Raw genomic sequence first — 14,184 nt, 5'->3', positions numbered from 1 at the left:
CGAAATGATTTCTGTATTATACATTTATTTTTTGTGGAAGCTACCACTTTAAAGTAAATAAGTTAATGCATAAAGTGTCACACAATGTCGTTGATAACCCTCCACTCAGAATCGTGATGTTGTTTTGGGTTCTAGGCAAGGGTTTTTACTGATGCGTTCCCTATCAGCGCGAAGGAGGCTACTTCTGAGATAGAATTTTAATTGGTTGTTCACTATTGGACGGTTTCACGTATTTTAATCACAGCAATTGTTCCGACGGCTGTTTTTACTGTGGTGTTTTCACCCTGGCCATTTTAGCAAATTGTTTGGGGCGAATGGCTGGGTTGTTTCCAAACCCTCCCACTCTCACCATCTCACACACCACTACCCAAACCCCTATACAAACACACTACATATATATATATTTTTTTAAATCACCAAAAAGGCCATGGTGAAAACACCACAGTGAAAAGAACCAGAGTGAAAATGGACACTTTGAAAACACTGTAGGCTCTTTTGGACGACCTGCCTTGCTAGTAATGCATTGAATGAGTGCTCTCATTTACCCTCCTTAGCCTACTAATTTCAAGAGTTTTTAACATTCACCCAAATTAACACGTGTGCTTTTATTATAGATCCAGTTAATGATAGCCTTTCAAGGGCTGTATTTAAAATGTAATAGATATTAGCACCCTGGCAGGGGGAGCCAGCCAATCAGGTGGCTAGGAATGTGGGCTTGAATCGGCGATGAAAGGCTCCCCGCCGCATCTTCCCTGACCCTCTGTCCCTTTTTTTTGTTTCCCCCTTCCCACCCTCCACTTACCATATTTCTGCGGTGGCAAGTGCTGCCACTGCAGCCGCTCCTTCCTCCCGGCTCCCGCAGGCCACCATGGAAAGGGAAGAAGGGTTCTGTATGGGGCCCTACCTTTCTTTTCTATGGCGGCCATCTTGGCAAAATATTTTCCATCGTTCAACAAGACGGGCGCAGCGTCCCGTACAATGAAGGAAACTTTTTTTTTTAGCACCCCGGTTTTCCACTTTTGCAAACGGGGCGCTAATAGCCATATTCCCCCCATTCCAAGTTCAGGAACGGGGATGGGGTAATGGCCCAGAGCCCTCGTTATCCACCCTTGCTTCCCTTGGGGAATTAACGACATGAAGAACATCTCAGAAAATGAAAAGCTTGTAAAAGGACACCTGAAACTTGACACCTGGTTTTGCTGGGCTAGTCACACCTTCTGCCTTTATTAGTGATACTGATTTGGTGTGGAACACAACAATCCAATTACAGATCCAATTTCAACAGATTGGGAAAGAATAGTGAGATGTACAATACCTGTATCGGACATGCTCAATAGTGTCGTGCGTGAGCTTGCTGCTAACGTTCTGGCTGTGTGGATTGCCTACGGGACAAGGAAGGCACGTTAATCAATGAATAACCTCAACCATAACACTATCATATTACATCACTTCAAAAAAGAACAGCAGTACAGGCATTGTGTATGACTATGTCTTAGGTTAAGGACAAAATGGCTGTAGGCAATACGGCATGGAGGAGTATTCATGTTTTCGTATAAGGTGATAAATATAGCTGTAACAATATTTTTAGAGTGGAATGGCCGTTACTTCTCTTTGCCATGCATGTCTAAGGCCACTCTGCATCACGCACACCTAATGCAATTATCATAGAAAGAATGTTCGAACAAAATATGTGGTATAAAGTATTACCACTCATTCTAAATTCAAGGACAGCACCCCATAGTTATTAGGAACCAGGCGGTCTTTCCTGTAAAACAGGAAGATGCTGGAGCTTAGCTGGTTGCAGCAAGCTTCAGCAGAAACACAGTGGTCTCCCCGAGTAAGAAGGAAAACACAAAGCTCCAGATACGAAGGTTTGGACTTTGAACTGGTTAATAGTATAGGAGGAGAAGGATAATAGTGGATGGCGGGAGTGGGTGTCAATGAAGTGTTGTCCATGCCACAAACTGATAGAACGGTACAGAGATTACTTACATAATTGAATTTCAATGACAAAAGAAGCAGCTACGTTTTGTTTGCAGTGAGTTCTATGCACTGAATTGTCCTTCCACAATGTAGAATTAGCCAGAGCTCTTGAGTTCCCCCATTCCATGTATGAGGAAGACATCCAGCACCCATTTATTTCTTGGAATTCTGGGATTTGTACTGCACTTAAAATGGAAAAGACAAAACCACAAGTCATCGAATACCAAGAATAAAACAGGACTGGCTAGTGTTCTATCTCATGGAGGTTCTACATTTGTTGACCGCCACGTTTTTGATTGCATGCACTTTATTTGTGCATTTTTTGTCAAGATGAATTCGACCAATTTGTGTTCTATAAGCACCCCCAATTCACTTCCCCACCCCCTTCACACCTTCACGCCTTCCACCCTTACGTACACAAATACATGTTTATGTATATATGTATGTAATTGGTCGAATTCGACAAGTGCACAAATAAAGTGTACACCATCAAAACCGTAGTGAACAACAAACGTAGTATGCTCATGGAATGGTGAAACTTAAAAGTTCCGAATTAGCCACAGGAAAATAAACCTGATCCACTAAAATGGCATAGCTTGGGTTGCGGGACAACATTTGGGAGTTTAGGTTGAGCCAAAAAGATTACCCAAATCAACAATACAATTTCCAGTAACTTTTCTAGCAGCCATTTCACCAGTCTTATTGTACAAGAGATATGGGCCTCATTACGACCCAGGCGGAGGACCATGGTGCTATTAGCACCATGGTCCATGCCGGTGTCCGCCATGGCGGAATGGGGAATTACCACCCCATTCCGAGGTTGGCGGGGCGGTAATTCCCCATGCCGCCATGGCCTTTCCCCATTCCCATTTTTGCCCCATAGGGCTCAATGGGAATGGGGAAGGCGCTAAGTGCGGTGCCGCAAATTGCGGCACCGTACTTAGCACCAAGGTCCCTTTGCGGGTCCCTACTTTAACGGCTGGTAAAACCAGCCATTAAGGTCGGGTCCCGCAAAGGGACCTAGTAATTAGGCGCTAATAGGTTAACGGCGCCGCAGCCTTTTACGGCGCCGTTAACCCATTAGCGCCTGGGTTGTAATGAAGCCCAATGATTCTGATGCTGTTGAGGTTTTTAGGTTAAAGATACGAATCTGAAAACTCTGCCCTCAACAACATGTTCTGAAAAAATAGAGTACATTGCAGCAGAGTATACTTTTTAGAAACACAAATGCATTGTCATCTACTTGTGCAAGGATTTGAGTTTACGTCTTTAACCACCAACATGCTTTGTGTGTTAATAGACATTGATCCACGTCTTTCTCCATCAGAACTAGTCAGTCTTGCCTATGGACCTTTTCGAGATAAATTACGGAAATTCCTTTAATCTTGATACTTTAAAAATGCATTAAATAAGAAAAAGGCAGAAAAAAGCACCAAAGCACAGAACAGTTTACAAAACTTCAAAATCTGAAGTGCCTATTGGCGAAAAGAGGCTAACAACGACGACGCGGAGGTCTCTATCTAGTTAAACTCTAAAGGTTGATCGAGGCACCTGATCCAATGGGCCAGAGTCTTGGGGCCTCATTACGACCCAGGCGGTAAGTTACCGCCTGGGCCGTGACTTTACCACCATGGCGTAAACTACTTTTACGCCATGGTGGTTGGCGGACTTACCGCCCCATTCCGACCTTGGCGGGGCGGTAAGTCCCCAATCCCCATTTACCCTTCCCCATTCCCATTTTTGCCCCATAGGGCATAATGGGAGTGGGGAAGGCGTTAATTACGCCACCGTAAATTACGGTGGCGTAATTAACTCCATGGTCCCTTAGCGCCATGGATTTTAACACCTGCTAAAAGCAGGTGTTAAAAGTGCCATGGCGCTAAGGGACCTCGTACTCAGGCGGTAAGGGTCGGCGCTGTTAACGCTGCCGTAAACCCCTTACCGCCTGGGTCGTAATGAGTTAATCTATGTGATATGGAAAACCGCCCAGCTGCAAGGGGTGGATGGCTAGGGAAATCACCTAATGTGTGTGTACAGAGCAGATGGGTAAGAATGTGACTAGCGTGAAGCGGTGGATGAGTAAGGAAATCAACAAGTCTGGAAGGGGTGAATCAGTAAGGACATTTCGTTTCTACATTGTTACATCGAAGTGAATTACTTTGTGGTACTTCATTTCGATGTAATTACTTTGCGTTTTTTTCATTGACATTTGATATTGATATTGATATTGACTTTTTATTATAACTGGCCCTTACACTCCTTACCCTCAAACATACATAGTTAAACTACCTCGACACAAAGTGACTGCATCAAAGTGAATTACCATGAAGTAATTAACTTCGATGTAACAACAAATTACAGAAATCTCCTAGTTTGAAATAGGTGGATGGTTAAGGAATTTAATAGTTTGGACTGGGTGGATGGTTAAGGAAATCGCTAGTGTGGAAGGAGTGGATTAGTAAGGAAATTAGAAAGTGTGGAAGGGGCGGATGGGTAAGGAAATCAGCTAGTGTTGGAGTGGATAAGAATATCAGCTTTTGTGGAAGGGGTAGATGGGTTAGAAAATATACTTACTTGAAGGGGTGGAATGGGTAAGGCAATCAGCTAGTGTTGGAGTGGATAAGAATATCAGCTTTTGTGGAAGGGGTAGATGGGTTAGAAAATATACTTACTTGAAGGGGTGGAATGGGTAAGGCAATCTGCTATTGCGTAGGGGGATAAATAAGTAAGGAAATCCAATAGTGTGATGATGCAGATGTATAAGGAAATCAGGTATTTTGGAAGGGGCAGATGGGTGAGGAAATCGGCTAGCGTCGAAGTGGCAAATCCTGCCGTCCTCTGCTCCCACCTGGGCTTAACACCCACTTGGGGGGGTGCATTAGTTTGAATATCTCCGACCTGGGTGGGAGAGCACATGACACGGAGCAGGACGCTGCCGTATGGTACCATGAAAAGTATTCCTGCCTGAGGGAGAAGAGCAGCAAGGCCTCCGCTGCCACCAACATTTATTTTTTTTAATTCTGTTTATTGATGGTCTTAGCAGATACAACTCACTTTGCAATCACAGTACCGTACATATATGTTGTTTGATACATTACAGTTATCTTGTAGTATATTAACAGACACCGACACCCTCACCTCCATCTACTCTACCATCCAATCCTGGATGGCGGAGAATTGGCTTTGCCTCAATAGCGAAAAGACCGAACTCCTTCTCATTGGGTCACCCTTCACTCTCAGTAACCTCGGAGATCAGTACGCCTCCTTCACTATTGACAACATTCCAATTAAGGTCTCGAACCATGTTAAGACACTCGGAGTCTACCTTGACTCCGACCTGTCGATGGATAGACAGGTCAATGCTATTGCTGCATCCTCAGCATACTATTCCAAAGTCCTCAACGCAGCTAGGCCCTTCCTGGCCCGTCAAAGCTGCCTAACAATTGCCAGGGCAATCATCGGGTCAAGACTAGACTACTGTAATGCCCTTCTTGTGGGGACATCCAACAAAAACCTGGCCAAACTCCAGCTAGCCCAAAACAATGCACTAAGGGCAGCCACCGGCACCGCAAAAAGAAACCATACCTCCGAAGTCAGAAGGCAAGTACACTGGCTCCCTGTCAAAGAGAGAATTATCTTTAAAACTCTTGCCCTCACCCACAAATGTCTTCACGAACTTGCCCCTCCTTAGCTGACGCACAGAATTACCAGGCACACCGCCACAAGACCTCTCAGATCCCTTTATGCCAACTCAATTGTTACGCCTACTACACTTAAGTGCGCGCTGGGGGCTCCAGCTTCCCCACCCAAGCAGCCACGCACTGGAACGCCCTGCCACCTTACCTAAGACTCATTGAGTCCCACCTAGCCTTTCGTAGGGCTATCAAAACTAGACTTTTTGTCTAACTTGCCAAAATTGTATCACCTACTGCATATATGCCTGCCAATCTGTAACTAAGAGCCCTCCTGGCACCTTCCTGCAATCTCAAATCTGTGTATCCTCTGTAACAGCGCCTCAATGCCTTATGGGCTGCAAGTGTGCTTAACAAATGCAAATAAATAAATAAATAAATAATAATATTTACATGGTGACATCATCATCTAAGGGCTTTTCACATAAGTACATTCGAAACGGGTCCCATATATCTTTGGGGTGATTAGTTGCAGGTCCAGTCATTGTATATTGTTCTTCGCACTCGTTCACATGTGACAGTTCTTGTAGAAAATGTTCAATGTTTGGTGCAGAGGGACTCTTCCAGCAATTTAAAATACACCTTTTAGCAATTATACATGAAACATTAAACAATCTCCTGATGGTTTCAGAACTCTTGCCGATGTCCCCAAACAAGTATTTTTGGGGAATCATGGAGGCCAGAATCTGAGTTATCTCCTCTATTACTTCTGCCACTACTCCCCAAAACTCATCTACTGCTGGGCATTCCCAATACATATGAAATGACCCCGCTTGAGGTGCTTTACATTTAGGGCAGTCCCTGGTCCCTTCAGTTGTGAATTTAGCTATTTTGGCTGGGGTATAATGAAGTCTGTTAAGGACCTTAAACTGTATCAGACGTAGGCCTGCATTCATCGATACGGTTTTGGTAAGCAAACAATATTTAGACCATTTCTCGTCTGTAATGGTCCCCTTCAAGTTACTTTCCCATTTAGTCTTAACATCATTCATTGTGGGGGAGTGTGTTTGTGTCAATGCATACAGTTTAGAGATTCCCAGCCCTGTGCCGGATGTTGCTGCCTGTAAGCATGGGTGTATGGGGGGTTCATCTGGAAAGAGTGGCCACCGTGTGTTGAATGCTGATTTCATTCTATAGAATTGGAGTGCTCTAACCGCCTCCCCTCCCACTATGTCACAGAATTCGTCCATGCTCACAAACTTCCCGTTCACGCATTTTAATTTCCTTGTGTGGATTCCACAGCCATTGTAGAGATTTATCTAATGTTGGCGGGATTTTAGGGTAGTTCCAGAGAGGGACATCTGGGTCATTTGGAGTGTCTATTTTTAATCTTTTATATAGTGCGCCCCATGCTCAAACCGTACTTCTCACAGGGTCATAAAGAGATGTATCTTTGTATTTAGAATTAAAAATAGTGGACCGTAGGTCAATAGGGGATGCGGCGAATTTCTCTAGCGAGATGTGGGGTGAGCGATCGGACAATTCTTACCAATGTTTGGCGAACTGCGCCTGTGCTATTTGAAAATATAGTTCAAAATCTGGTGCTGCAATTCCCCCAGAGCAGTACGATTCAATCATTTTCTCCCATTTCATTTGAGCGGTTTTGCCATCCCAGAGGACCGTTGCAAACATCGAACGTAGCCATGTAAAAAAGGCTCTCCCCAGCCATATAGGTGTGTTCATGAAGAGATAGAGCAGTTTAGGGAGGACAACCATTTTCAATATGGCAACTCGGCCGTACATGGATATACGGAGCTTGGCCCAGGTTTGGAGCTTAGCGCTGAGCAGCTGTAGGACCTGTTCGTGATTGTCTGTATACAGTGTCTGTTTATCCCTGGATACTAGTATGCCCAAATATCGGATATGTTGGGTTGACCATTTAAGCCCAGAGGTTGTCGTCGGGCATATGGTGGCTGGCGTCAGGGGGAAGATCTCAGATTTTCCTCTATTAATCTTATATCCTGAGTATTTAGCAAATTTGTGAATGTCAGCTATGACAGGTGTCAGGTTGGTTTCAGGATCTCTGATATATAAAAGGGTATCGTCTGCATATAGTGAGATGGATTGGGGCGGACCCGACATTCGTATACCTCTGTCCCCTTGTTTCTGCCTGCCAAATAGTGCCATAGGCTCTATGGTGAGTGCAAATAGTATAGGCGAGAACGGGCAGCCTTGTCTGGTACCTCTGCCCAATGGGAATAGTTCAGAGATGGTGTGATTAGTAAGGACTTTGGCACCCGGCACTGTGTGTAGCAACTGGACGTATCTTACCAAGTTGGGGCCCATTCCAAATTTCTTTAGTACTGAGAGTAGGTATACCAATGACACCTAGTCGAATGCCTTTTCGGCGTCTAAAGATACTGTCATCGCACTTGCTTGCAGGTTTATTTGCACCATTATACCAAACAACCTGCATATGTTAATGCAGTGGATCTTGTGGGGATGAACACGCATTGGTCCGGATGGACCAGAGTCGGCATGCTATGTAGTAGCCTATTTGCAAGTACTTTTGCAAACACCTTGGCGTCTGCATTAATTAGGGAAAGAGGTCTATAAGACGACATGTCCTGCGGAGGACGTCAGGGTTTCGGTAGCACTGTTAGTATTACTTCCCACATACATTCAGGGAGTATGCACCGTTCCAGCGATTCCTCCGACACCTTCAACATTATTGGCACTAGTTCCATATTAAACTCCTTGTAGAGTTCCATCCGTAAGCCATCTGACCCCGGGGCTTTCCCGTATGCTAGTGCCTTTATTGTTTCGATGATTTCTTCTTCGGTTATTGGTTGTTCAAGGGCCAATTTAGTGTCTAGGGGGAGCGTCTGGAATTCTTGTTCACTGAGGTACTCTTATATATCCAACTCAGTTTTGTTGTCCCGGTTGGAGTATAACTCCTTGTAAAATTTGGTAAATTCATTGTTTATGGCCTGTTCCCCTGTGATCACCCCTCCCTCCGTTGAGTTGATACTCGAATTAGAGTCCATTGGTGGTCGGACTTGATGATATTGGCTATTGATCTACCTGCCTTGTTGCTTTCCCCATATCTGCGTGCTCGGGTTGGAGCTGCAATATATTGGATTTCCCTGGTGACCAATCCGTCAAACTCTTTTACGAGTTTATTTATTTCTGCCAGGGTTACTCTGTTATGGGTATTGCTATAGGCGATTTCCAGCTTTCACAGTTGACTCTCGACATCTGCCAGCTCACGCCGGATAGACTTCAGCAAGCCCGTTGTTTTGGATATCAGCGCCCCCCTAATCCACACCTTGAACATTTCCCAGAGCGTGGAGTATTTATCAACCATTCCTACATTTTTGGTAAAAAATTCCTCAATTTCTACGTGTAGGGACTTGACTACATTGGGGTCCGTTAATATGTTGTAGGCCATTCACCATCATTTTGTGTGTTTCGGGGTGTCCTTGAATGTCAGTACTAGTGTCACCGGTGAGTGATCCGACAATGTGCGAGGATGGATTTCGCATTTCCCCAAAAAGTCAGAGAGGGCATCGGAGAGAAGCCAATAATCTTGTCATGGCCACTGGGCAAGGGCCCATGTCTTCATCACCTTCAGCGTCCAAATGGACCCAGTACTGGCACCTCTGGCAACAGGCTCATAGAAAAGTGTGCTTTGACACTTTGTCTCAGGCTAGAGGATCATTGGGGAGCATGTGCAAGAACCTCTGGAAGTGGCAAGGTGGAGCCATAAGGTGGGGCCAAAGTGAGGGGCCGGGACCAGCCTATTTAAGGCCAACCTGCCGACATACTGGCGCTTCGCGTTAGTCTGTTTTCTGCAGCGTAACGGTTACCACCGTCCTTACCTGTTTTCCCTGCTCTTCTCGTCGTGCATCTTACCTGATTCCGGCTACTCCATCGCTGAGGGCGCCTCTTACCTGATTCCGGCTACTCCATGGCTGAAGGTGCATCTTACCTATCTCCTGCACTCCATAGTCTGCAGCGCATTGCATCTTACCTGACTCCCATCGCCATCGGAGTTGGAGCGCTTCTTCACCTGATCCAGAAATCCAGTTACATGGGAGCGTATCTTCCATTCTTCATCTTCGCGGAACCTCCATCATGCAGCCGCGGACCGGCCTCCGAACAGCCAGCCTCTGCTCGACGCCGCCAGACTTCTCCTGCAAGAGAAAAGAACACAACAGGTTAGGAGTCATATAAATAACTGACGCTCGGCTGTGCCATCCCTAAGCCTAGCGTTCTACATTAAAAGCCAATTTACCATTTAGTTCAAAGGCTTGATCATCCTCTGAGGAATCACTGTACTCGCTCCAAACACCGCAACTCCGGGCAGCCATCTTCACACCTATAGAGGAGAGAAAAAGACATTTGCAAGAATTACGAACTATAATCACAGCAAAAGACATTGCAAGAATTATGAACTACAATGACGGAATAAAGACATTATAATTAACGAACAATAATCATTGCTAAAAGACTCACCTTCTAAGCGGTTGGTCGCAGCCGGTCTGGATCGTAACTTCCACGGGCCACTGAAGCAACTAGTTCCACTCCAAGCACCCCTGCTACAAGAAGCAGGACGGAGAGCTCAGCATTACAAATAAACAGGTGAGCTTGCATGGGTAAACGCTTGAGCACTTCATTTGGGCACAAAAGGGTTGAGGGGACTCACAACACCACCACGCCATTCTCATTGCCTCTCATCTTCTCTCAGGGCAATATCAGCATCCAGAGCAGTTGATTCCGCAGCAGCTGAGGGAGAAAGTCGATCCAGGGGAGCCAAGTCGAGGCAGGGCTCCAACTGTGCCCCAACGTCCCCGCAGGGAGCAGGTGAGCGTAACAGAATGCGAAGCTTCTCCGAATCTCTGCCTGGGCATTATGGAAACCTCTGAAACCGACCAGTTGGCCCAATTACTGGGGGAGCTGCGGGCTGAAGTGCATGCCTCTAGGCAAGAGACCAATGCCTTGAGGAGAGACCTTATTGTAGCCCGGGAACGGATGGATGATTTGGCAAGGCAAATGCTCCAGACACACGCAGGACAGGTTGCGTTACCTGGGATTGCACCAACTCCTTTGTCACAACCATCACCACCAGTGCAAGTGGTACTTCCAGGGGCAGTCCCACCAGAGCGTTTCACCGGCGACCCGAACAAATATACCGTATTCATGAACCAGTGCTGTCTCCACTTTTTGTGTCGACCTGTGGCCTTTCCTAACAACAGCGCAAAAGTTGCCTTTGTACTTTCATATTTGGGAGGCTGTGCAGCTGACTGGTGCATACCATTAGTAACCCTGGATGATCCAATACTTCGGAATTTTGGAGAATTCCAACGGGAATTGGAAACATTGTTTGCCAGACACACCCAAGGACAAGCCTTACATAACAAATTATTGTCTCTCAGACAAAGAAGCCCCGACTTGTTGACTTACATTGCCACCTTCAACTGTCTCATAGCACAGACTAATTGGCCTGAGGAGAAAAGGACTACACTTTTATACAGAGGGCTCCGTGGTGAGTTAAAAGATGTACTAGCTCAAGTGGTCAACCCGCCCGAGTCTTGTGCAGAATATATTAACCTGACGGTGCAATTGGACCATCGGTTAAAGGACCGAAAAATGGACCGCACGAGGGCTGAAGGGAGGTCATTTTACATGCGAACTTGGGACAATCAAACCAGAACTCATGAACCGACTGAACGCATGCAAATTGGGGGATTATCAGCCCCTATTTCTAAGGCTGAAAGGGAACAAAGGAGACAACAACAACTTTGTTTATATTGCGGTAAAGCTGGACATTTCCTCTGAGATTGCCCTATAAAACCCCCAAAAAGATAGTAGCTGCCACGGACAACGGCAACGAAGAAAAGGAACAGAAGTCGGAAAACTCGGACGCCCGGCAAGTGTAGAGGTCCACTTGTCGAGCGTAATAAAGAAAGTTGTGCAGACCTCACACCTGGTCATCCCGGTGTTATTAACCCATCACCAACAACCATCAAAAGTACATGCTCTAGAAGCCTACATTGATAGTGGGGCGGTGGGAAGTTACATCGATCAGAATTTGGCCACACGGATAGGCCTTCCGCTTCAGCAAAAATAACAATCGGGAAAAAGTCACTGCTGTGGATGGCTCTCAGTTATCTTCCGGTCCAGTAACACAACACACGGATAAGGTGAGGCTGATATGTCAAGATGGTCATCGGGAAAGCATTTATTTCGATCTTATAGGGCCCCCCCCAGTTCCAAATGATCCTAGGAATGCCGTGGCTTGAAACCCATAACTCAAGGATTGACTGGCACACAAGGAAGCTGAACTTTTCTCAAGAATGTGCAGAGAGTTGCTACCACATGGACATGAGGAATCTACAACTGAAGGTGAAAGTCATCCTATGAATTTCTGGTTCATTACCCTCCGAATACCAAGAATTTTTGGATGTGTTCCAAAAGGAACAAGCAAACACCCTGTCTCCACATAGAATTTACAACTGCCAAATCGATCTGGTACCAGGAGCACAAATCCCTTGCAGCAGAATTTACGCTCCGACTGAGCAAGAGAATCAGCATCTGAGAACATACCTAGATCAGTACCGAGCCAATGGGTTCATCCGCCCATCCAAATCCCCAGCTTCCTCAGCTCTCTTCTTCGTACCAAAGAAGGAAGGGGACCTCAGAACTTGTATAGATTATAGGGCACTGAACCAGATTACCGTAAAGAACAGATACCCTCTGCCACTCATTCCCGAGTTACTTGATGAAGTGAAGAATGCTCAAATCTATACGAAATTGGACCTATGAGGAGCTTACCTTTTGGTAAGAGTGAAAAAGGGCTATGAATGGAAGACAGCATTCCAAACCAAATACGGGCTTTTCGAGTATAAGGTTATTCCCTTTGGATTATACAGTTCTGTATGAACGATGTACTTCACAAACTGTTGGACGTCTGTGTCCTCGTATACATCGAAAACATTCTCATCTACTCAGCATCCAAGGAAGATCATGTGGGCCATGTAAGGGCCGTTTTGGAAAAGCTTTGTAAGTATCGGCTGTTCGCCAAATTTTTTCCATGTCACGGAAGTCGAGTTCTTGGGCTTCATGCTTACCCCACGAGGGGTTCACATGGACACTCGCAAGGTGGACGCTATTCTTCAGTGGCCATCTCCACCATCGACCAAGGGAGTGCAGAGCGTACTTGGATTTGCCAATTTCTACCGGCGGTTCATCCCGGGATTTTCACAGATTGTTCATCCTATCCCTTCTTTATTAAAAAGGAATAAAACGTTTTCCTGGCCTCCAAAGCCGAAAAAGCCTTCCAGGAATTAAAATTGGCTTTCACCTCAGCACCCGTTCTTCGGCATCCTCAACCTGACCTGCCCTATGTAGTTGAAACTGATGCCTCCAGCGTGGCCATGGGGGGGTTTTATCACAAAAAGACCCGGACACGGGGTAATTACACCCCATAGCATTTTGGTCCTGTAAGTTTACTGCACCAGAGATGAACTATACCATAACCGACAAAGAGTTACTAGCAATTAAAGGCGCTCTTAAAACCTGGAGACACTACCTTCTAGGAGCTAGACATACTGTTACAGTTATCATGGACCCCCGTAACCTGCAATATTTAAACACTGCCAAGGACCTAATATTCACGTCAGCTTCGCTGGGCTCTTTTCTTTGCAGAGTACAATTTTGTGATTACATACAGACCAGGAGTGCGTAACGGAAAAGCAGACGCTCTGTCGCGAATGGGAGAGGACAAGGACACATTCATACCATCAGAACCATAACCCACCATTCCTGAAGGGCGAATTCAAAACCAGATCGCAGTAACCACCTGCTGGGAAGACTTGAAGGTCGACCTCCAGTCTCAGATGGACCAAACACCCCAACAAGAATGGTTACATAAGGGGGACCAGTAATCCATCCAGGATAGTTTACCCTATTTTCAGGGGAGACTATACATTAAAGACAAAGGAACACAAGACATAATTATAGCAAATTATCACAAGTCTTTAGTGGAGGGTCATCCCGGATTTACTAAGACACGGGGCAAAATCAGGAAGAACAATTGGTGGCCAACATGGAGAAAAGACATGGTCAAATTTATTGCAACCTGCAGTGTGTGCATGCAACAAAAATCCCAAAAGTCAAGTCCCGCAGGATTTTTGCGTCCATTGGCTATACCACCAGCACCATGACATACGCTATCCATGGACTTAATTACAGATTTACCACCCTGTGACGGCTTCAACACAATTTTAGTAGTGGTAGATTTATTCTCCAAGATGGCACACTTTATTCCACTCAAAGGACTTCCTAATGCTGGGACTCTGGCTACTGCATTCTTAGAACAAGTAATCAAACTACATGGTTTCCCCACGGTACTGATTTCAGATCGAGGAACGCAATTTGTCTCAGCCTTCTGGAGGAGTTGTTGTAAGTTAGCGCAAATTGATCTTCACCTATCCACCAGTCACAATCCCCAAACCGATGGTCAAACTGAGAGGACCAATCAGACGCTAGAGCAGTACCTGAGATG

At 45.6% G+C, this 14,184-nt stretch overlaps 1 protein-coding gene across 1 annotated transcript in view; it reads right to left on the bottom strand.

The window, feature by feature from the left end:
- The window catches only part of MOCOS (molybdenum cofactor sulfurase), an 819,339-nt gene that overhangs the window by 641,280 nt on the left and 163,875 nt on the right, over nt 1–14,184 (bottom strand). The window contains exon 3 of the mRNA XM_069620525.1: nt 1,316–1,382. Coding sequence (XP_069476626.1) covers nt 1,316–1,382 — 67 coding nt within the window. The remainder of the gene's footprint in view (nt 1–1,315; nt 1,383–14,184) is intronic.

The sequence above is a fragment of the Ambystoma mexicanum genome, chromosome 5q (genome assembly GCF_040938575.1).
Source record: "Ambystoma mexicanum isolate Mex_15411 chromosome 5q, UKY_AmexF1_1, whole genome shotgun sequence".
Classification (NCBI taxonomy): domain Eukaryota; kingdom Metazoa; phylum Chordata; class Amphibia; order Caudata; family Ambystomatidae; genus Ambystoma; species Ambystoma mexicanum.
Note: the sequence above shows the minus strand (reverse complement) of the source record. Positions and strands in the feature narration are given on the sequence as shown.